The sequence below is a fragment of the Lissotriton helveticus genome, chromosome 1_1, assembly GCF_964261635.1.
Source record: "Lissotriton helveticus chromosome 1_1, aLisHel1.1, whole genome shotgun sequence".
Classification (NCBI taxonomy): domain Eukaryota; kingdom Metazoa; phylum Chordata; class Amphibia; order Caudata; family Salamandridae; genus Lissotriton; species Lissotriton helveticus.
In genome coordinates this window covers 465,756,730-465,781,702 of record NC_136057.1, presented here as the reverse complement: position 1 = coordinate 465,781,702, position 24,973 = coordinate 465,756,730, and the positions used below count along the sequence as shown (strand labels likewise).

General features: G+C 44.6%; 1 protein-coding gene across 2 annotated transcripts in view; it reads right to left on the bottom strand.

The window, feature by feature from the left end:
• Positions 1-24,973, bottom strand: part of EFCAB6 (EF-hand calcium binding domain 6) — an 803,637-nt gene that overhangs the window by 156,107 nt on the left and 622,557 nt on the right. For both annotated transcript variants that reach the window (XM_078673866.1, XM_078673867.1), the window contains one exon: positions 23,404-23,587. In XM_078673866.1, coding sequence (XP_078529992.1) covers positions 23,404-23,587 — 184 coding nt within the window. The remainder of the gene's footprint in view (positions 1-23,403; positions 23,588-24,973) is intronic.

The following is a 24,973-nucleotide window of genomic DNA, read 5'->3' as shown; positions in this document are numbered from 1 at the left end:
TTATGGTCTTCACTGAACATCTCTTCTATATGAATTGATACTTTAAGCAGAATGAAAGCAATTCTTTTACAAAAAACTGTGCCACTGACCTCGTCCAAAGAGACGTATGAACTACAAGTTGCAAGGTCCTCTGCAGAGATGCATGCCCTTTTATCCACAAACTGCCCTGTACATTTCGTAGAAATGTTAGGTCGTATCTTAAACATGTCTGATACCAGTGGTATTGTATATGTATTTAAGGCAGTTTTTTCGGTACTGTTAGCACCTTTTAAAGCAGTCCTGGGCATATTTCCAAACTTCGTGCACTCTGTGTTCGGCGGCCTGCCTCTCATTTTGGGACTCGTAGCAGGAATACTATTCTTGTTCCTTCTGCTTTGATATGGCAAGTCTGGACAGCAGCGACACCCAGATTACTAAAGAGAGCACTCTCCTGGCAATGAAGTGTCGCGAGCGCATGATACAGATTCTGTGCTTGGGCCGTTTAAGAGATCTAAATACCACGCGGTTTCTATCATTCCGACCAATCTGGCAATATTGCATCTTACCTGTTCTATGATGCCTGCTATGTGGAGAAGAATGCATGTTGGACATCTGTCTAACACTCTCATCAGCATTGCCAACGGATGTTGATACTTTGCTTGGTTCGGTAACGGCTCATGCAATGTGTTGTTCCCAGCGGCTACCAATCCCGATGACGGCATTCATTGAGGTCTCACAGAGGCAAACTGCTGACGGTGAGTTACGTGGATCGACAGGCACACAGGTACCATCTCCATCTCTTACGAACATTGCTAATTTTAGTGCAATCGTTCTACTTAACAAAGTGGTCCAACTTTCACCCTCTGTGGTAGACAAATTCTTTACCAGCTTAGAAGATTTGATGTTTTCTCCAAACAACGAGAATGACTTTTGAAATTAGCACACAGCGTTCTATGTGACTCTGTATTCGACCTTCACTTTTCAAAACAAAACTTCCAACTTTAGAACTCTATTTTTCTGCGATTTGACTTTTTCCAAAATTTAACTTTTTTTTTGCATAAAGTAATCTGCTTAAAGTAGAACTATTCATAGAGAACAAGAATTTTGTGAAAACTTCCAAGAGACAATATTTGACCTTGTCCACAACCTAAACATTTTATATATTCTGTCATGGAATGGTCTCGACCTTTTTTCAGTATTTAAGGGCCATTTCATGAATGTAATTTCATGACTCATTCTGATAGGATTTCCAATGTCAAACTACATGCTTTGAATGAAAACATTGCTTTTAAAATGCTTATAACACAATGCTCATTTTCATGTACAACCATTTCGAATGCAGTTTTTGTATTTTGGGTGGGGCTATTTACACATCATGCTTTAGAATTGTTTTAAATGCTTAGAATTTAGTAATGTCGAACATAATAAAGTGGAGTGGGTGAAATGTACCGATTCATACCCTTATATAGATACAATTCATATTGCCCTTACATAGGCATAGAAATCATAACAATATTTAAACATAGCCCATGCTGTCCAAATACAGGTATGGCTACTTCCACCGTTCCAAATAGCCACAACGATTTCTTAGACAAATCAGCTTAAGCAGTCAGGGACATCCCTTTGCTTGAATATTGATTTGTCCAAGAACTCATGGAGTTTTCAAAGAACTACCATTCCCTCGGGGTTCTTTGATAATGTTATTATGCCTCACTTTACGTCAAACTAGGCACCTTCAAGGTATAAATATACCTACACTTGCTCTAGCAAGGACACGGTGGTTCAGAGCAGCTCGACTATCTACTTGTCCGACGCAGCTCGCTACAGCAAATGCCGAAGGAAGCCGACCCTCCAGCTGACACACTGATCGAGAAGCTGTCCTTTCTCTCGTTGAGAATCCAGCTCCAGTGTTTCCAAGCTCCCCTTGCGGGGTGTTGGGAAATCGAGTCCCGATACAGAGATACCAGACCTCCTTCATTCTAAACCAAGGTACGGAGTTGATTAGACCCTAAGAGAAATCTTGGATAGATTCTTGGCAAAGAAACTAAACCTACGCTACACCACACTTACTTCTTCCCTCGTACTAGACTTAGGTTAGGTACATTGGGGTAGGCGTATTTTAGAAGCACCAGTTGAGTACTTTTAGCCTTTGTTATTTATGTATGTATTTATCTATGGCTTTGAAACCATACAATGCTTTTACAGTATTATTTTATAATACTCTTCCTGCTGTACGCATTATACTTTTCAACCAGTATTACGATTGTAGCAGTTCACTTTACTTGCAAGAGAAAGAAGACTGTTCAATAAATCCTTTTATTGAAAACGCCCGTCTCTATATTTTTCTCTGCACCTCTGATGAAACGAAGCATGCATGATTGACTGAGTAAAATATCTATCTATTGTTTCCATGACTCTGAAGATACGTTTATTCTTGGGGAAACAAAGTTGTCATGTTTATGGGGTTGTCAGAAACTAATCCCTTCATGTTTATTTGAGAAAGTTTCTAGTGACCTCTGAGCTAGCTGGCACTCACAATTTAGTCTAATATCTTCGATAGAGACCTAGTCAACCTAAGTCCTATGTCAAATCTATAGGATATATTATTCCAAAGCGCAGAGCCTATTGGGACTATAGGAACTACAATACAATGCCTGATGGTACAGTCCATAAAACCTCTTAAACTTTGACAGGAACTGCTGTGGCAGCAGTTCCTGTCAAATTACAGAGTTGTCCGCAGGGCTGGTGTACAACTTTAAATTTGATGGGTGGGGGGCATGGTTTCTCCAGCGGCAAGAGGTCTGCGCCTTAGGCGAGCTCTGCCGGCCGAGCGATTAATCCTGCAGCATCCTTCCTCAGCAAGGGGAATCCACTCACTCAACGAGTGCACCCTGCTCCTGTGTCACCTGAGGAGTCCAGCACGCCATGTCCGGTGCAGTTTGAGCCTGCTCGTGCGCTAAAACCTCCCTGACCTGGCACCCCTGTCCGCCATTGAGCCCTGCTTCACTCGGCCTCGCTGCCTGGCCTGGGCAGATCACCGACAGCGGAAGCTACAGTGCGGCAGGCAGGGCGGCCCTGACCTACTGTGATCACCTGAGTGCTGCTGTCAGGCTAATCGGGGCTGCCTTGTGGTGGCGTGGCCACCGCGTGGTGCGGCTGCGGTCCCACGCTTCATCCTGCCTATCGTCGCTGAGGGTCCTGCTCGGCTGCACGGCCTTGTGCATCGGGCCCGCACCATCTTCCCTGAGTGCCCAGGCTGACGGGGAGCGACGCCGGCCCCGGGGGCGTGTGTCAGCGCTTGAGCTCTGTGGAACACCTGGTAAGGAGCAGAGGTGGTGCGGGCCCAGACGCACAAGTTACATACCTTCGGTAACAATATATCTGTAAGAAACATTAGTAGTGATAGATTCCTTACCTTAGAATTACCCCCAGGCGTCAGACTGGATCCGGAAAGTTTTTCGTCAGCCGTACCCCTGCGCGTCGGTAGGTGTCGTCGTGCGGCTCCGCATGCGTCGTTGGTGCTGGGATGACGCCGCTGGAGCAAGTACCCACAGTCATTTTTTGACGGAGTTTTTGGAGGCCTTATACCTCATCTTTTCGAGTCGATCGACTCCTGGTGTCGTACGGATGCCCGGTTTCAAGAACTGTGTAGACTATCACCGCATGATGTTGGTGACGGACCCACACCGCTTGTGTCTCTACTGCCTGGGGTGCGACCATGACCCCAAATTGTGCCCTGATTGCCGGGCCATGGTGCCGAAGGCTTTGTGGGAGCGGTCACGAAAGTTGCTTGAAGTCCGGCAGTCGGCTTCGCGCCGCTCGAGGTCCCGGTCCCGTGGGAGGTTGAGGGACTGGCCACGGAGTCGTCACCATCATTCTTCTGGATCTAAGTCTTCGCACTCGGGGTCAGGTAAGTGGAAGCATTCCAGAAAGAAGTCGAAGAAGCATTGTCGCTCTTCGACTTCCCCTCGCCTGTCGCACGATGCAACTGAGGGTGCCGGCGGTGCAACCCCGACAGCTCCGGCGGAGCCTGCGACGGCGCCTCCTCGAGTGATGGCAGCTCCATGCACCGGCAGTTATTACCCCTCAGGCTTCACCCAGGACCTGCACAGAGTTCGATTCACCAATGTTTTCCTCCCACTCTGTCATCCTGCTGACAACTGACCGCAGATGCTGCAGTTTGACAGGCGTGTGCCCCCTAACTTGCTTTGGTCGCCTGTGTGTTGCTGCTGGGCTAAGTAGGCCAATTGGTGGGCGATGTGGCCCCCGTGAGATGAGACCGCAGGCCCCGCTATATCCTGGCTCCGGGCGCTGGGGGTCCCACGTGGCCTTCGGCATTGAGCCTTTGCCCTCAACCCTAGGTGCCCCAGCTGGCGGGACTCAACGATGGCCCTGGGCGCAGTCCCTTGCACTAAGACCCATCGGGACACCCGGTAAGGAGCGGAGGTGGTGGGGGCCCAGACCCGACATAAGGTGACTCTGCGCACCAGTGTGTTCTGACCCTCAAGCTACACTCAAGGCCTGCAAGTGATCGCTGCCCCATTGTTTCCCCCGACTTTGCCATCCTGCTGACATCACCTCCTTAGAACTACACCGTTTGAGGGCTGGGTGCTGGTATTTGCCCTTCCGTGCCCGGTGCTGACCCTGAATTGGCCGCGTAGTGCTTAAACTCCAACCTAACTGTGCACAAACACATTGCCCAACGCAGTTCCGAGTCCATCTCATCTGTGCCTGTTGCAGGGTACCGGAGCGTTGGTGAGGTTACCTCTACTGTTCCCCTGGACCTAAAGGCATGCTGCGCCCGCTCCTCTCCATAGTCTGGCCTCCAAAGAAAGCAAAGTGTGAGCTCCAACTTTGACCACCCTGCCCGGTGTGCTCTACCGACCCACTACAACCTTACTAGCGCCTCTACCTCCCATCCACGATCACTTCACACACTGATTACACTCGGGAGACCCCAGCCACAAGCCTGCACCACAACCTGGGGCTCCACAGTTTCATTCGCCGAGATTGGAAAAGCTGATGCAAAATAATCTAGACTCACCCTCGGAGCTGGTCGAAACATCTCAGGAAGCCCTGGAGCGCGCCACACAGACTGAAAACCAAGAGCCCCAAGATGACAGCTTTCGCTCTTGGCTCCTATTGTTTTCTTATCTTTAGAGAGCCTTCAGACGATAAGGCATCTCACGAAAAGAATGTTTACAAGACTACGTGCTATTTTCCATCACAGGTAGTTATAGCATCTGTTTCTCGATTGTATCTTTTAGGATAGTGAGAGTGGAAACTGAATAGTCCTTTAATTGTGTTTTTTGTGTTTTAGGTCTCCCTCCCTGCAGTCGCCATGCTTTCCTTCCCTCGCTTAATCATTCCAATCCTCTGTGCTATAAGAGCATCAGAGAGTGGGGCGATTGAGAGGTGAACCTATTTGTGCAACATGCCCATCCTGGGAGTTTGGAATAAAACCTTGACAGCCACCCCCCCTCCCCTGAGGCCCCGGCCAGACCTATCGTGGCTCGCTTATTGAACTACCGCGATCGAGATGCCATATTACGCAGTGCGAGAGAAATGAGGGAGGTTTGGCATCAAGGCAACACCCTTTCTTTCTACCCGGATATTACCATCATGATGCAATCTGCCCGCAGAGACTTGTTCCCAGCTAAATGTGTCCTCCAACAAATACAAGTTTCCTATGCTCTCATGTACCCCGCAAAGCTGCGCATCAATTTCGAAAATAAGCCTTGCTACTTCACCGATCCAAAGGCTTCCCTGACATTGGCTTAGCAACTGCAGAAGCCACGCTGTTGTGACAGACAATCACCTACCAAAGAGGCAATGACATGTGACAATGACTGAGTTTCAAAGATACAACAAAAGGGGGGAGAGAGAGGGAAGTGGATTCAGTCTCCCTAGGCATTATGAATAAACAAAATAGAATCCACTCAGAGGGTGGCAGTGATCCCTAAAGTGATGGGGAACACACAGTGTTGTTTAAATGCCCCTCACACACCAACAGGCCCCTTGGTGTCATGCTTCATCATTGGGGCCTTCGCAACCCTCTACGGGATGCGGCGTGCTACGACTCACGACTACGTAGGAGCACTAAGTAGTGAACTATGTGAGGGTGTGTGTATACTAGGGGAAGAGTGTGAGTGAGGTGAGGTGAAAAAGTGAGTAAAAAATACCTGGCACGTAGGAAAACAATTATTTATTATGTCCTCGGCTGGTATTAATAAAAGGTGCAGAATGTGGTTGATAATATACGTATTAGGGTATATCAACCTTCAGGGTGTCAACATGTTTCGGAGCGCAAGGCTCCTTCTTCAGGACGAGGATATGCACTCTATCCTCACCTTACTCACATGAGAATGTGAAAGTGTTTGAAAAATTAATAAAAATCAATGTGTAATGTACCTATCAGTGTTTATAAATAGGTAAGTTCGTTGTGCCCAATTGGCGTTTGAAAAACCTGTGAAAAAAAGACATAATAAATACACTAGTCGGATGTCCAGGAACATAGAGAACATAATAGTCGGATGTCCAGGAACTGAAGAAGAAATTATCTCCTAATTAAATAAGGGTAAGCAACAGAACATAAATGGGGGTCTGGTACCCTGAAAAAAGAAGACACTTGAGAAGGACATGTAAACATAAACACATAGACATACATCATAAATGTCATCTCCCTTGGTGGATGAAGGGAGAATGTGGTAAGGGTAAAGGCTTACTTATTTTCAAAATTCAGATGGCTTCATGAGCCTATACGTGGTATTGGGGGTATCTTCCCTCGTTGCCTTGTAAACAACCTAAAAGATAGTAAAAGGCTGCATTGTGGATGGTGGATAGAAGGGATACACAGACGAGTATATATATGGTTGCTAGTGCATAATGCGCCTCCTCGTTTTTCACCACCCCACTCACGGTTACTGCCAGGTTCAATCGCCTGCCTTCCCCTCAACGCGGCTCCGATGAAGTGAGCAGTGGGCGGGAAAACTGGCTATTTATATTCTTCGTTGTGGTAATTAGTGAAGGTAAATTGGGTAATGAATCTCGGAAAGTATGCCCAAATACGGCAGCAACCGCCCTGCCGTTTCCGGTATTAACGCGATCCCAGTAGGACTGCGCTTGACGTTGTTGCGCCTGTCTGAGGGGATAGTGCATCGTCAGATGCGCACGCGTGAACCCGAGATTGACGGCGCATGCGCGAGAGTGCCACACTGAGCTCTCGCGCATGGGCAGTCCCGATTTTCGGATCTATTTTCTTTACCCAGTGCATTGTGTGAGTGAGTATCAGAGGAAAGGCAAGCAGTCCCTAATATACTGATAACGAGGGTAAAAATCGCCTCACTGCTCTAGGGGAAAAATTAATAAATAAATAAAGTTGGCACAGGGAATATTAAAAAAGTTCAGAAGAATTATGTAGTGGGAAATTACGCCAAAGTTGATTTAGGGGCGTTGAATGTGCAGAACCTGTCTATGGACATAGTCTTATATGTTGGATCATAGATGTAAGGTCTGTATGGGTAATCTGATAGAAATAGAGTGGGTGCCACTATACTCAAGGAGGTCACTCCTTGCTACATTACACTCCTCATAACCTGAATACAGATTCTGGAGTTAGCGTAGTTGACTCCAAGGAATAGAGTCATTGAGCCCTGAGGTGTCTGTGCCAAGGCGAAACACCCAACGTTGCTCTTTTTCCAATAACCCTATCTCTGAGGGTAGCTGTTCAATCACTGTCCAGTGCAACTCATTGACACAGTGTTGAAGTTCAAGGAAGTGGGCTGACATTTTTGTTGTTGACTTCTTGCACCTAATGTTACTTTTGTGCTCATTAATCCTGACTTTGACTTGTCTTGTGGTCATTCCCACATACTCTTTTTTGCAGGGACATGTGATCAGGTAGACCACATTTCTACTATTGCAGTTCGTAAAAGTACGTTGTTCCCAACTGGTGCCATTAGTAAAGTTGAGAATCTGGCTCTTCTTGGTGAGGTGACAGCTGTTGCAATTGCCACACGGATGGTGCCCTTTTACCCCTTGTAGTCTTGTTTGTTCCACTCTATGTGGAGGGGGTCTTGTATGTACAAGCATGTCTTTAAGATTCCTACCACGCCTGTGGGCGAACAGTGGTTTCTCAAGGGATAGTGTGCCACTTGTGAGTATGCGCCAATGTCTGTTCACCAGTTTCGCCACTTGGTTGGTTACTGGGCTATAGGTAGTGACGCAGACTGTTCTACTCATCTGATCATCTTTTTTGGGGTTATCTTCAAGGAGAGCATCGCGGTTGTTATTCCTAGCTCTCTTCATAGCCTTCTGGTGACAGGGTTGGGATATCTTCTTTGTCTTAGTTTGGTGCAGAGATCTTTAGCTTGATCTTTGTACTTTGCCAGGTCACTGCAGTTACGGCGTAAGCGAAGGAACTGTCCGTATGGAAGATTTTCCCTCAGGTGACGTGGATTACACATTACACATTGATTTTTATTAATTTTTCAAACACTTTCACATTCTCATGTGAGTAAGGTGAGGATAGAGTGCATATCCTCGTCCTGAAGAAGGAGCCTTGCGCTCCGAAACATGTTGACACCCTGAAGGTTGATATACCCTAATACGTATATTATCAACCACATTCTGCACCTTTTATTAATACCAGCCGAGGACATAATAAATAATTGTTTTCCTACGTGCCAGGTATTTTTGACTCACTTTTTCACCTCACCTCACTCACACTCTTCCCCTAGTATACACACACCCTCACATAGTTCACTACTTAGTGCTCCTACGTAGTCGTGAGTCGTAGCACGCCGCATCCCGTAGAGGGTTGCGAAGGCCCCAATGATGAAGCATGACACCAAGGGGCCTGTTGGTGTGTGAGGGGCATTTAAACAACACTGTGTGTTCCCCATCACTTTAGGGATCAATGACTGAGTTTCTTCTACCTTTGCAATTTACTAAACACGGGTTATATCAATATCTGCTGCCCATACCCTTTTGATGTCAATGCTAAATTTCAAATGGTGTGCCTCGACTTATCCCCATCCTCGTGTTGCAATGTCTTTCAACTTCTCCGCTTGCCTGTACTAATTAAGCTAAGCCATACGGCCTTTCGGCTTGGGGGTTATCTGGATGAGCCTGCGTACCCCTCAGGGGCTGAATACTGATTTAAGATGTTTTTTGCCAAGTAAGGGTTCCCGGGGGGGAGGGGCTGGTGGGTGATGTCTCAACCATGTTGGGGGAGGTTGGAGTGGGTGGGGAAAGTGGGGGTCGGAGGTAGGAATGTACAATATTTTTTCTTCGCTTTTATGTAATATGCTACATGATTACATTTCTCCCTGCACTTTCTTCTTTGGAAGCACATTGGAAGACACACATACTATAACTTGTTCTGCAATGACATACTGTACCAAACAAAAGCTTGTGATAAGCCAGGCGCCGCGGCTAGGGCGACTGACTCCGGAATCTGGGGATCACGGTTCGATCCCCGGCACTGGTGGCAGATTGGCCCAGCACCATGTGACTCTGGGCAATAGCTTGCTTAATCTTCCCGACGGCTCCCAGCGCCTAGAGACACTTACGGGTGATTGTTCGCGCTTTACAAATGTGGATTATTATTTATTATTACACATTACTACTATACACCGAATTAATGGCTGAGCTAAAACTCATGAGAAGGCATATTAGAGGCATGAATGACTTTCGAAAAGCCCGACTTATGCATGCGTATTTCACTCGACACAAGATTGATATCTGTTTTCTTTAAGAGACCCATTTAACCACCCACACAATTCTAGGCATTGGGGCATCATTTATTACTCCTTATACTCTAACTACGCCAGGGAGTCGCAATTTTGATCAGGAAGGGATTGCCATGGAGAGCTACTTACACCATTACTGACCCTGAAGGTAGCTATGTGATTACTACAGGCACCTTATATACCCAACCCGTGATACTAGCCACCATTTACGGTCCAAACACAGATAACCCAGAATTTCTCGCCCATGTCTGGAAACTTATCTCCTCTCTCAACCCGCTCCCATTGCTGTGGGGTGGGGTCTTTTATATTGCCCTGCACAGCAGTCTCGACCGCTCTGGCTCCTGCACACTTCATCCCCAGGCCACTACCACGCTGAACTCCTTAATCCAAGAAAACTTGCTAACCGATGGGTGGAGACATCACCACCCTGGAGAGGGTGAGGGCACTTGCATTTCTAAAACCCACTACTCCTGGTCCTGTATCGATCTGTGGCTTGTCACCCGGGATGTGCTGGGCTGGTCTATGTGCACCCTATCAGACCACTCGTCGGTGCTCCTCACCAAATGACTCGCCAGCTTGCCCAAACACAAGTTCACATGGCGCCTCCCCCCGCATGCGCTTCGAGACACGGTGTTTCGTGAGGAACTCCGTGGGGCTATTGTTGAATTCTTTGAATTGAACGTGGGCTCGGTGGACTCCCCCTCCACTTTATGGGAAACATTTAAAGTTGTGATCAGAGGCGAATGTATAGCCAGACAATCCGTGGTCCTCAAATCTCTTTGGGGCACTCTGGAGGGATTAGAATCAGAAATTAAACAACTCGATCTGAACTATAGCAGCACCCCATCCCCCTCTCTCTTAGAGGACATACGCCTAAAAATGACTGAATACCAGTCCAAAGCTGAACGCGAGGTTGCTCACTTAGGCCGTGAAGCGTAAGCTCACCGGTATGGGGAAGGCGACCGCCCGGGTAAAACTCTTGCACATCTACTGCGTAAGTCCCATGTGTTCGTGGAGTTGGCGGACTTTTCTGCACTTCGCGGAGTTCAATGAGTGCAGAAAACTCCGCTTCACGATGTGCAGCGGAGTTTTTCCCCCGCTTGGGAACGGTAAGTTCGCGATCGCAAACAGTAAGTTCGCAAGCACGAGCTGCCGCTCGGGTAGAATTTCTACCCGAGTGGCAGGAATACCAGCACAAACTGCAGTTCGCACTGCACTCCGCCACTCACAGAACTCTGCAGAGTTTTTTTGTAACTTTGCGGAGTTTCGGGTAGCAAAACTCTGCGAACTACGCCTAGACCTGCCTATATCACAGAGTTACAGGACGAAAATGGTACCAGAATCCTCAGGGTATACTCGACAGAATCTCCCAATTCTATGCCAGATTATTAACTGCCAGCACCGAGACTCCTCCAGATGTTCTCACACAATATTTTGATACTATTGAGCTATTATGGTTTAGCAATGCACACCAAGAGTACCTGGGTGAGCCCTTCACTCCAGAGGAGATCGTCCAGGTGATTTCAAGCCTTCCCAGCGAAAAGGCACCTGGGGCAGACGCACTAACGGTGGCCTTTCTATAAGGAATACGCTTCTATCCTCATTCTCCATCTAGCGACAATGTATAATGAGTCGGTCACAGTACGTCACTTTCCCACCACTCTTCGCAAGGCACTAATGAAATCCAGTATTTGTAAAGCGCACAATTACCTGAGGATGTCAAGGCGCTGGGGGCCATTGGGAAGATTAAGCAAGCTATTGCCCAGATTCACATAGTGCTGGGCTAACCTGCCGCCTCACCGGGGATCGAACCGTGAACCCCGTGGTCCGGAGTCAGGCACCCTGGCCGATATATAGACACATATCCACTGTATTATAAGCATGGAGAATGTAAGCCTCAGCTGTATCTTTTCTGTAAGACGAAATAAAAAATATAATACAAAAAAAAAAAGAACGCAGAGACACATTCGCAGGTGTTCTGGTTTGGTGACCAACTTTGCACTAGCTTCTCCGCTCTTTTGGCGAGATGTAGAAAACCTATAATGTTGGTACAGCATAAGCCACTGCATAGAGCACAGCACCAACATGTTAGCAATGCTCTTGAGCCTGGCTGTAAAGCCGGCAAGATGGCTCAATGAAATAAGACCTTCTCCTGACATCTGAGGTTTATAAAGTGATTACAGATACCCTGAGAAGTTATAAAACTTTGGTAGGGAACATTATATATATTTGAAAAAATTATAATTAACCTTATTATTTTAAAAGTAGTATCATCAATCAATCAATAAAAAAAAAACTTTATTTCGGTTTTGTTTTTACAAACCATGAAAGTACACACAGATACAACGGGATAAAATTAATTATTAAGAGAACCATCATTAAGATACATCAGTACTAGGTTAGCAGCAATTAATAACAGTGCATTCTTTGTGGCAGTATGTTAAAGTTTGAGCAAAATTCATTCTAAATCCAAACATTTTCTATATTTTACAACTGATTTTAAAAACTCTAGTATAAAAAGACTACTGTCACTATATAATAGTTGTAGATACATCATGGCTGGTCTGATCTGATAAAAATGACATTTCTTTAAAAGCGGCACCAGATAGCATTTACGGGGGAATTCATACAATTTACATAAAAACATAAAATGCAGCATGTCCTGCGGAGACTTTCCGTCGCAGCCGCAGGAATCTGCTTCTTTACTAAAAACAGAATTATGTGGCCTAACAAGCAAATGATGAAATTGATTCAACCGAAATCTAGTTAGTAAAAAATTCTCGTATGAGGACAAGGAACCCAATAAATAAGGCTCAGTATGTGGAATTGTTTTTAACATAACGTATGTCCTGACGCTCGGTTTCTGTACCTCTTTAGCTTCCCTCATCAGTTTCCTTTCCATGAGGAAAGCCATTTTTATTGCCTCCACATCCTCCTTGATGATGCATTCAGGGGTTTCAAACAACTCACGCTGCCCTAAGCTTGAAAAGCATTTCCTAGTATATTTCATCCAGGGTACAGCAAATGAGTTATCCATAGATAGACAGTCTTTTAAAATCATATGCGTAAGGGGGATATCAGGGTTTAACCACAATTTTAACCAGCAGGTCAGTGGGCGCAGGGAGAACATGTCACTGAAATACTGGACCCCCAGCTCCTCATTAGCAGCTAGGTTAGATGAACCTTGAGGGAGACACAATAAACGTTTCAGGAAGGTGTTCTCCACGATCTGTAAACGCTCTCCCGAGATATACCTCCAAATTTCGCTTCCAAATGTTGCAGTAGCCACTGATTTAGCATTATATAATTGCAACATTGCGCCAATAGGTTTTTTCCCCAGTTTGGTTGCAAAATTAAATATTGCTGCATTCACCCTAGCAATGTCCCCTTTCTTTTTCAAAAAATGAGGGCCCCAATTCAATGTATTATCAAAGAGGACTCCAAGATATGAGAACGTGCTGGTAATGGGAATTTTTGCATCTCCCACATTAAATTGGAAATTCTTTTTTGGTGGTTGGCTTACCTGGCAGGTGCAAATGAGGAGGTTCTGGACCGCCTACAAGTGGTGCAAAATACAGCAGCCAGGTTGGTGCTAAATGCACCTCCCAGATCCCCTTCAAAACCCCTACTTCATAAACTTCACTGGCTACCAATACGCTTGCGAGTGAAGTTTAAAACCTGCTGTATTATACACAAGGGCCTAAACCAACTGGGACCAGAATATCTGGCCAGAAAATTTGTCCCATATGTCCCTACCCGTGCTCTCAGATCTAGTGACCAGTTGCTACTAAGTGTCCCAAAGATAACCAAATCAAGGCTAGGTGGCAGGGCTTTGTCCGTAGTTGGCCCTAGTCTTTGGAACTCACTCCCGCTTGCACTAAGGCAATGTCACAATCATCTTCAATTTAGGAAACTATTAAAAACCTTCCTTTTTAATTTATTTTAAATACCAATTGCTGGATTATAGGAGTCTATACTGCATTTGTTTTCATTGTTTCTGTTGTCAGTTTTACTGGTTCGTCATCAGCGCGGAGATACACCTACGGGAGTTTATTCATAGCGCATATTTACAAACATGCAAATAAAAAAATAAATAAATAAATAAATGAATGATTTAGAATTATTTATTGTTAAATCCCTGTCTGTCATGAAAAACTTGAAAGCAATTAAAAGAGCTTGAAGACCTCTTTCAGTCCTAGATATGAGGACCTCAAAGAAAGGGAGGTTCCCCTGTCACGTATACCAGGGAGGGGGATATTCAGTCGAAGGAAATTGGAAGTCCCTGTAGTAATTGTAGCAGACTAGGATCGCTGAGAGAATCTTGGGGGGGGGGGGGGTTCTGTAGGGTAGTAGGGATGTTACAAAACAAGCTTCATAGCTAAGTCAAATCAAGTAACTAAAGTACACTAAAGTAAATGGCACTTACACAAAAATTATCAAAATAATGTGCAAAATTTATTTTCAGCCTCCCAACTGGGTTACATTCTAAAACATAATACAAAACATTTAAAATACCACCTAAAGTGGTAACACAATATATAAAATTACAGTCAAAGTGTAAAAAAGTCGACGCGGCGTTTCGGTGCTAATCAGTCTTGACACCTTCATCAGGACATTAAGGACATTTGACTCCGTTTCTATAAATAAATAACAGTGTTTTAGCATCATTGTGTACTTTGTTTTCTATTTTATACATACCCTGCTCTTTTAGGCTATTATCTAGACATTATGCATTATGCTAACCCCCTTCTACTTCCTGACCCCAGGTGCAGACATACTAATGTTATCTGCACAGAACCATGATATTACTACTAGTTACCAAGGCCCATCAAATTAGTCCTCGAGGATTTGGCTGAATGTACCTGTATCTTGGGTTGAGAGAGCTTTTCAATTGCTTTTCAACTCGCTGTGAGCTTCTCAAATAGTTTCCACAGTTATTTTAAATCTATAAGGGATACAAAAACAATTGCGCCACTTTATTTCTCGCTAATCATGGGGGTACCACAAATGTTGTGCCAAAAACTAATTTATTTACCTTAAAGATAAAACACAATGTTTTCTATGTGCACGGAGGAACCACCGTTGTCGATAGGAGTGGCTTCTTTTTAGACAGTTTTTTCTTTAGTTCATTTTTCTTCGTGACCTGTGTATATAAAGATCACGCGTGTTCAATCTCACACTTGTTCTAACTGAATGCCAGACCTAACATTCTGCTAAATGTCACATAGGTGGATACTCACCAACTTTGTATGAGTTGGATGTATAGGTACGGTTAATTAATCTTCACCGAACATCCGGATATTTTTCATAAACAGGAATTTTGGAATCTAAGGATATAAGTGGAATGAAGCTATAGTCATAGTTTCTACATAGCTCTACTTTGCATAAATTTAGATTAATTCTGCTTCAGGGATATTCCTAGCCCATTACTCTCTTATTTACTTAAACATTTTAGGACACTGCTAAGTTTTTATTATAAATATGGCATCTTCATGTATGATAATTATCTGAATGTACAGGAGATGTGTCTGCAATACACAAACTGAGATATAATAAGCAGTACTCCTGATGATTCTATATGATGCCTAGTTTCTGTACGTTTATTGAGCGCAAAAAACCGATTCTAAGCACTTCATTCTATTTAAATATATCCTATAAATGCAGAGTTTTAGGATTCCTTAGTTGGGTCCCAAAACATGGCAGGCTAGTGTTTTAGATTACTGCATGAGAGTCAGAGTGCCCACCCATTCCAGGCTAAATTCTCATCTGCAGGTCTCACATACCTTATAATTCGAAATCGGCCTCCCTGCTCCTCCGTGCTGTTCCCTTCATTCCGATAAGAAGTGAGATGTTTAACTGAAAAATCGGCGTTTTTGTACTGCCGCTTCCTAGGTTGACCCGGAAGTAAAAAGCCCTCTGACACTTATCTTTAAAACTTTCTTTCAAAGGACCACATTATTTACTACCCTCAGTGTTTAACCATGTTGTTTGTTTAGGGACTTTATTTCTACCGAGTTTTGAAGGTAAAAAACCTCATTTGTGCGAAAATACGAATACGGTGACCCGGAAGTGCCTATTACCGCCTCGAAAAACGGCGATCATGATGCCTTATCTTTTCCAGATGTTTATACAGCTCCTGAATATTCTAATTGAGCATGCATGTGATATTGCGACCTGTTATGTCGATTATTTAGGTATTTATCTTGGCAGTCATTCGATACGGTCAGCTTAGAAATTGCTTAACAATCGACATGGCTGACATTATTCGAAATTTGGCGATTAAAGTTCCATTATCTTTTCTATATATTAATCTTAATGTTATCATTGTGCTTGCTATGTGCATATGATATTATGATGTACCGTATCATTGTCTAAGTATCTTTTTCGACCCTCATTTAAACACATTAAAAACATGGTGGGCGTAATGTTTTTTGCCATGTCGATTGTTAAGCAATTTCTAAGCTGACCGTACTGTGCATATTCCTCGACGAGGTTTTCCCCAATCTAAGATGGCCGCCGCAGGGGGCGTAATATTTTCGAATGACTGCCAAGATAAATACCTAAATAATCGACATAACAGGTCGCAATATCACATGCATGCTCAATTAGAATATTCAGGAGCTGTATAAACATCTGGAAAAGATAAGGCATCATGATCGCCGTTTTTCGAGGCGGTAATAGGCACTTCCGGGTCACCGTATTAGTTTTTTCGCCCAAATGAGGGTTTTTACCTTCAAAACTCTGTAGAAATAATGTCCCTAAACAAACAACATGGTTAAACACTGAGGGTAGTAAATAATGTGGTCCTTTGAAAGAAAGTTTTAAAGATAAGTGTCAGAGGGCTTTTTACTTCCGGGTCAACCTAGGAAGCGGCAGTACAAAAACGCCGATTTTTCAGTTAAACATCTCACTTCTAATCGGAATGAAGGGAACAGCACGGAGGAGCAGGGAGGCCGATTTCGAATTATAAGGTATGTGAGACCTGCAGATGAGAATTTAGCCTGGAATGGGTGGGCACTCTGACTCTCATGCAGTAAGCTAAAACACTAGCCTGCCATGTTTTGGGACCCAACTAAGGAATCCTAAAACTCTGCATTTATAGGATATATTTAAATAGAATGAAGTGCTCAGAATCGTTTTTTTGCGCTCAATAAACGTACAGAAACTAGGCATCATATAGAATCATCAGGAGTACTGCTTATTATATCTCAGTTTGTGTATTGCAGGCACATCTCCTGTACATTCAGATAATTATCATACATGAAGATGCCATATTTATAATAAAAACTTAGCAGTGTCCTAAAATGTTTAAGTAAATAAGAGAGTAATGGGCTAGGAATATCCCTGAAGCAGAATTAATGTAAATTTATGCAAAGTAGAGCTATGTAGAAACTATGACTATAGCTTCATCCCACTTATATCCATAGATTCCAAAATTCCTGTTTATGAAAAATATCCGGATGTTCGGTGAAGATTAATTAACCGTACCTATACATCCAACTCATACAAAGTTGGTGAGTATCCACCTATGTGACATTTAGCAGAATGTTAGGTCTGGCAATCAGTTAGAACAAGTGTGAGATTGAATACGCGTGATCTTTATATACACAGGTCACGAAGAAAAATTAACTAAAGAAAAAACTGTCTAAAAAGAAGCCACTCCTATCGACAACGGTGGTTCCTCCGTGCACATAGAAAACATTGTGTTTTATCTTTAAGGTAAATAAATTAGTTTTTGGCACAACATTTGTGGTACCCCCAGGATTAGCGAGAAATAAAGGGGCGCAATTGTTTTTGTATCCCTTATAGATTTAAAATAACTGTGGAAACTATTAGTGAAGCTCACAGCGAGTTGAAAAGCAATTGAAAAGCTCTCTCAACCTAAGATACAGGTACATTCAGCCAAATCCTCGAGGACTAATTTGATGGGCCTTGGTAACTAGTAGTAATATCATGGTTCTGTGCAGATAACATTAGTATGTCTGCACCTGGGGTCAGGAAGTAGAAGGGGGTTAGCATAATGCATAATGTCTAGATAATAGCCTAAAAGAGCAGGGTATGTATAAAATAGAAAACAAAGTACACAATGATGCTAAAACACTGTTATTTATTTATAGATACGGAGTCAAATGTCCTTAATGTCCTGATGAAGGTGTCAAGACTGATTAGCACCGAAACGCCGCGTCAACTTTTTTACACTTTGACTGTAATTTTATATATTGTGTTACCACTTTAGGTGGTATTTTAAATGTTTTGTATTAGGTTTTAGAATGTAACCCAGTTGGGAGGCTGAAAATAAATTTTGCACATTATTTTGATAATTTTTGTGTAAGTGCCATTTACTATAGTGTACTTTAGTTACTTGATTTGACTTAGCCATGAAGCTTGTTTTGTAACATCCCTACTACCCTACAGAACCCCCCCCCCCCCCAAGATTCTCTCAGCGATCCTAGTCTGCTACAATTACTACAGGGACTTCCAATTTCCTTCGACTAGATATGGGGACCACATCGTCCGCATATAGTAGGACCGGGATACCCCGGCGCCCCACTCTGGGACAGTCGGCCCCCACCTCCTGTAAAACGCTATCTAAGTCATTAATATAAAAATTAAACAAAAAGGGAGCCAAAATACTTCCTTGCAGGACTCCCCTTTTAATATTAAAATCCTTCGTCACGCTCAGATCCTGAGAAAACCTAACATTTGCTCTAGTGAATCTATGTAGATCTTCTAAAAATTCTACGATGCCACCGTCAACCCCCTTTGCCCTCATGGACTGCCAAAGCTTCTTCCTGTTTACACAGTCAAAAGCTGAGGACAGGTGGATGGTCCCCTTGTGTGCCACTGTATACTTTCTTAAAATCAAGTAGAGATTGAGACATTGGGTGGTCGTGGATCGTCCCCTACAGAACCCATACTGGGAGTCAGACATGATGTTATTGTCCTCTACCCATAAGGTGAGCCTTTGCAGGAGAACCCTTCCCATTACTTTCACCATAGAATCTATGAGTGAAATGGGTCTATAGCAGTGTGGACTGCTTTTATCCCCTTTTTTGAAAACGGGTACTATAGTAGAAATCCCCCAAGACTGTGGACAGCCACATTGAACCGCGGCATTAAAGACCGATTCCAAGATTGGTGCCCAGAAAGGAGGGTCGGACTTAAATAAGTCAAGGGGGATCCCATCGGGGCCAGGAGCTTTACCGGCTGTTAAACCTACAATTTCTTCCAATATTTCACCCCTCCCAAACCTAATTTTGTTAACATTAAGATCAGATACCCATCTATCATTCTCTTCGTAGGGGCAAGCATACATCTGCTCAAAATGGGTCTCCCATTCTTCCTTTGATATGTAACATTGAAGGCCACCTCCTGTCTCCTGGACAAGAAATGTTTTTTTTAGTATACCCCAAAACTTTGAGCTGTTCTTAAGAGTTTCAGGATCCAATAGCTCGTTCCATACCTCATCCCTTAATGCCTTCTTACGTTTGGCTAACGCTATTTTATAATCCCTGCAACATACTATTACGTCAGCTTGCTCTCTAGGGCAAGAGGCTAAGGCTGCCCTCAGACTGCTTGCTGTTTTTGAACACTGCTGATCAAACCATTTAGGGCCCACATTTATCTGTTTCTTAGCTGGTGCTGACAACAGTTCCGTAACCCTATCTGTAACAGTCTGGAAAGCCACTAACACCTTCGTATGTTGATGCCCCCCCTGTGTGCAGATGACTATTTCATCTGCACATACAGCTTTTATGTCGTTATAAAACAACTCCAGGGTTACTTGAGACCATCTTAGTCTGCGCCTCCCATCAGTCGTGCTCAGTGCTCCCCGTTTAGGGTTTAATCCTATTTTTGTTACCCAGGGGCCAGTTAAATATAATGATAAAGGGTTATGATCACTAAATCCGCTCTCAACAATTAGAAAGGAATGTACAAATGTTTGCATGAGGGATGAGAGCAACACAAAATCAATAAAAGTCCCCTTCCCGTGGCCCTTAAAGGTGGGCACCACAAATCGAGTATTAGGGTCCGTCAGACCCATGGTAAGTGTCATATCTAAATCATTTAGCAACTCCCCTTCAGCCGAGTGCTCAAAATGAAATCCATGGATTCCTGGACAACTCAGCTCGGAGATGCATGAAGCTAGGGGGTTACCACAAGGATGAATATTAAAATCACCTACAACCTTTAGATTATGTAAACTATGACTCATAGACTTGTTAATGAAAGCATTCAGAGCAAATATGTGACTTTGATCAGGACATAAAGAGAGTGAATTATAAAAATGTACCAAACCTAGCATACAATTCCCACTATATAGTGTTAGTGCAAGGATGCCCGGATCAGAGGTAGGTACTACACAAACTTTACATGCCAGGGCTACAGGGCATAAATGACCAGTCCCCCCTTTGTTCTCCCCCTGTTAGATACAATTGCTGGAACAAAATATGCCTTGTATCCTTCCAAAAGAAGATCACATTCAGCCGACCAAGTCTTTTGCAAGCAAATTATCAAAAATTGCTTAACATAAGTAATCCAGCTAGGGTTCTCTATCTTAGCAGCTAACCCTGCGATGTTCCAGGAGATAAAATTGTTTAAACTCTCCCTATGTAGTCTATCCTCTGCCGCTCCTGAGTCGGTCTTCCTCCCTCCTCCTGGAGTACCAGTTTCCCTGAGTCAATCACAGGCTTCCAAACCAGACAGAATTTCATATCTGTTATAAACTGGAAGTCTGTGCCCGGTGTTATTTGAACTGCTAAGTGTTGTCTGAGGTTACAAAGGGGGAGCATGATGAAAGAGGGGTCTCACCCTAGACCAACTTCCCCCCCATTGATTTTCCTCCCGGTTAGATCTTACCGGGTCCCTCCACGGTAGTGGCCTATAAAAGAACCCCAAGGGTAATAATTTAATTACAGTACCCTTCATTGACTGTGGGCATAAGCCCCTTGATAATAGGCGACCCGCAATGTAAGGGTTATTGAAATTGATAATAATACAGTCGCCACTCCCTGTTTTATTAGATCTACAAATGCAGTTAACCCTACGTGCCATTATTATATTATTGATAAGGTTCACTCCAACAGGGGTATTCTGACTAAGCCAATACACTATCTTATACAGCAGTTGCTCATAACTTTCATTCTCTCCTGGTGGGAGGGCAGGGACATGTCCCAGTATAACTACATGTGGGGTGGATTCTGGCGGCAGGTCAATGATTACAGGTCTTCGAGACACACTAGGTCCCTCCTCTGGCCTCTGATTTGATTCAGGAATAGAAGAGTTCCTTCTAGTGCGTAAGGATTGTATTAAGGGTGTCTTTTCACTCGGGTCTCTCCTAGGATTACTTAAGCCACCTGTAGCATTAGACCTTGTACTAATCGCCGCTGGTTCAACCTCCTTGTTATTGCTGCCACCTATTCTATCCATCATATTTGGGGATTGAATATTAGAGTTCTGTGAGTCCGCTGTAACTGTAGCATTCCGGAAATTGGCCAAAGAGGACTCCAGATGCAATAACCTAGATTCTACCCCACACAATTTTAGTACGAAGGGGTTCCAAAAAGGTTTTTACCATGACCTCTAGTTTCCCCCAGAAGTCTCCCTCAGCGTGCCCGATATTCGTAGTTCCTCCAACACTCTGGGCATTATTAGTTAAGTCTCTCTGGGGCTCCTTTACCGTGTCATGTATTTCTACCACTGTCACCCCTTTATTTCCTGTGGCTATATGTCCCTGGTGTTTGGTTACCTGTTTTTTTTTCAAAATGGCACTGTTTTTTTTTTGGGCGGGTAGATACTATTTTTTGTTTCTGCACTCTTCCCCGTAATTTGTTCTTAACCGGGCTCGATATCAATTCCGGGGTCCCAGAGAGCCTACTTCCGTTTGATATGGATATATCAGCCTCTATCTGCGGAACCCTTTCTGGGACTGGGGGCGAAGTAATTTGGTTCAGAGTATCTATAGGTGCTGGAGTAGCAGATAGCCTGCCAAAAGTGGGGTCCAGGGATAATCTACGCTCCGTCATTATGATCTCCTTGTTAATAACTGACTCTGCCCTGGTCAGGTAAGCATCCAGGGTCCCAACCATCCCCGGGCCTCCTCCTGCTTTCCTTCTTACCATTGTAAGATGTGGTCAGTTCAGGATGACCCAATACAAGTTACTTATAACAGTGAATACCCTAATTCAGAGATGATCAAGATCTGGTGATACTTGGCTGTTCCAGTGCTGTGTTGAATGACCGTGAGTTTTGAATTCCCTAAATGTCTATAACATAGACCCTTCTGGTGTTACAAAGGTCAGGATACCATAGGTTTACTCACGGGGGATGAAGACTGCTCCGAAGTAGGGATTTTAGAGGGGTGGCCCGGCCCGGCCTCTTCTGGCCCCTGAAGGCCACAGATGGCCCGCCCTTTGCCCGGGCTTAGCCCGGCGCACGTGCGCGCGCGTCCCGCGGGACGGAAGTGACGATTTACTTGTACCAAGCTACGGGCGGAAAGGGAGGGCTGCGGCCGTCACACGTTGCCCCCAATGGCTCCTGGGGCCTGTAGTCACACTCATTGCTCGCCCCTGCACCCGGCGCTGCGTCTCCCGCAAAGCGGGAGGCACGAGGTCTCCTTAAGCTGGTGCGGGCGGAAAGGGAGGGCTGCGGCGGTCACACGTTGCCCCCAATGGCTCCTGGGGCCTGTAGTCACACTTGTTGCTCGTCCCGGCACAGCGTCTCCCGCGAAGCAGGAGGTGCGAGGTCTCCTTAAGCCGGTGCGGGCGGAAAGGGAGAGCTGCGGCAGTCACACATTGCCTCCAATGGCTCCTGGGGCCTGTAGTCACACTCGTTGCTCGCCCCTGCACCCGGCGCTGTGTCTCCCGCGAAGCGGGAGGCCTCCTTAAGCCGGTGCGGGCGGAAAGGTAAGGCTGCGGCGGTCACATGTTGCCCCCAATGGCTCCTGGGGCCTGTAATCACACTCGTTGCACGCCCCTGCACCCGGCTCTGCGTCTCCCGCGAAGCTGGAGGCGCGAGGTCTCCTTAAGCCGGTGCGGGCGGAAAGGGAGGGCTGCGGCGGTCACACGTTGCCCCCAATGGCTCCTGGGGCCTGTAGTCACACTCGTTGCTCGCCCCTGCACCCGGCGCTATGTCTCCTGCAAAGCGGGAGGCGCGAGGTCTCCTTAAGCCGGTGTGGGCAGAAAGGGAGGGCTGTGGCGGTCACACGTTGCCCCCAATTGCTCCTGGGGCCTGTAGTCACACTTGTTGCTCGCACCTGCACCCGGCGCTGCGTCTCCCGCGAAGCGGGAGGCGTGAGGCCTCCTTAAGCCGGTGCAGGCAGAAAGGGAGGGCTGCGGCGGTCACACGTTGCCGCCAATGGCTCCTGGGGCCTGTAGTCACACTCGTTGCTCGCCCCTGCACCCGGCGCTGCGTCATCATTATTAGTATTACTTGGAGTTGAAAATTCCTTCCAGGCAGACGTTTTAGAACTAATGTTGTCAGAAATACATGGAAAAGTCATTCAAAGGTGATGGCTTATCCCTACTGAGAAAACATTATACATTGTTTTATCTTTTCATAAATTAACAGATGAACCGATTGGAGCACATCATCATATGAAAGTAAATCAATTTCTAGAGGAAAAGTCCCTCCAAAAGTGACAGTACGACATCATGCATGATAAAATACAAACCTTGTACAGCGCTTCATGGGAAGAAGTAATGCTCTCTTTAATCTTATATAAGGCCTTTTGAGGACTAAGCATCTGAAAGTTTTCAGAGAGTGAAGTCGGTAGTTGTTGGTCATATGTAAACTCCTTGTTTTCTGTAACCATTTCCAAGAAACTGAAATATCTGTCCTCACCTTCGAGTCCAAGGCTGAAGAAACATAAAATTCAGAATATTAGAATATATTTAAATTGACTTGAGGCGTCAACACCATAGCAATAATTTCACAAATGTTTTTGGGGAAAATAGCTTTTAATGGGTGTGGCAAAACGTAAACTTACTACAAAGTAACAATTTTTATAACAGGCTATTGCTGAGTAAATTGCCTGACAAATGTTTTGTGTACCAGATACCAGAAGCTATCAATTGGTTGGACTGTACATGTTTCTGACAGCACATAAATTAAACAAAACAGCAAAGTAGTTGCTGGATAAATAATATTTCTTCGTGTAACAACCTGATACCAGACATTAGTTGACATTTCAACCACTAAATGTGCAATTTGGGCAGTGTCTTTCTCAGGGCAAGAGCAAGAGAAACAATTCGTAGATATCTTGTGTCATCATGCTGAGTTGGGCTGTTGCAGCAGAAGGCTGTCAATGCTGGCAGGCAGTCATAGCTAAAAATCTCTTGAAGAAACTGTACAGTAGTGCTCATCTGCATCAACGAGGAGCATAATGCTTCCCTTTCCCATATCCTCAGACTCGTTTCTTCAAGAAATCATCATTAGGCCCAGGCACAATTTTATACTGGTATAATCTCACGGCATTTCGTGCTACACTTGTACAGGAAATTCAAGAAATTACCATACTATGCCACATCACGTGATTTCAAGTGCATTTGGGTAAAAATCCAATCACAGAAACAACACAAATGAATGCAAGGACACATTTAGCTTTTTAAATAAATATATAAAAATATACATATATATGTATTTATTTCTCCGCATTGTGATTGATGGCGGGTGCCTCGATGCAAGCTCAACCAATCTGCTCACACATCACGCCATATTCCTTCTCAGGTATTCCACAGAAGGGAGCCACACCATCAAGATATTCACAAAATCCAATATTTATTAATGCTACTGCTTGACGTGTTTCGGCCGCCTCTGCAGAATTGTCACAGACAAGGGTAGTCCTACCCTGCCTCCTTTTTCTGTTTTTTAAACATTTTTTTGTGGTACTCAGCTGAAGCCGAGTCCCAAGATGGCTGCCAACACTTCCTGGTTGAAGTGTTGGCAGCCAATCACATTTCAACAAGGGGACTGTTGGAAACTCAGAGGATTCACGTCTCTGTATATACAAATTTGTATTTGTTTCAATAAGTCAAAAACTACTGAACGGAATTACACCAAATAACAAAAAAGGTTCTTTCTGGACCAAGAGCTACCTTTCTTCCAAATTTGGTGTAATCGTCCAGCGGTTCGGGCTGTAGTCATGTCTAAAATCTCTATGGAAGTTAACATGCAAAAAAAACGTTTTTGACCCCCTCCACTTTTTTCTTCTCGGTCCCAGCTCATATGCAACAAGAACCACT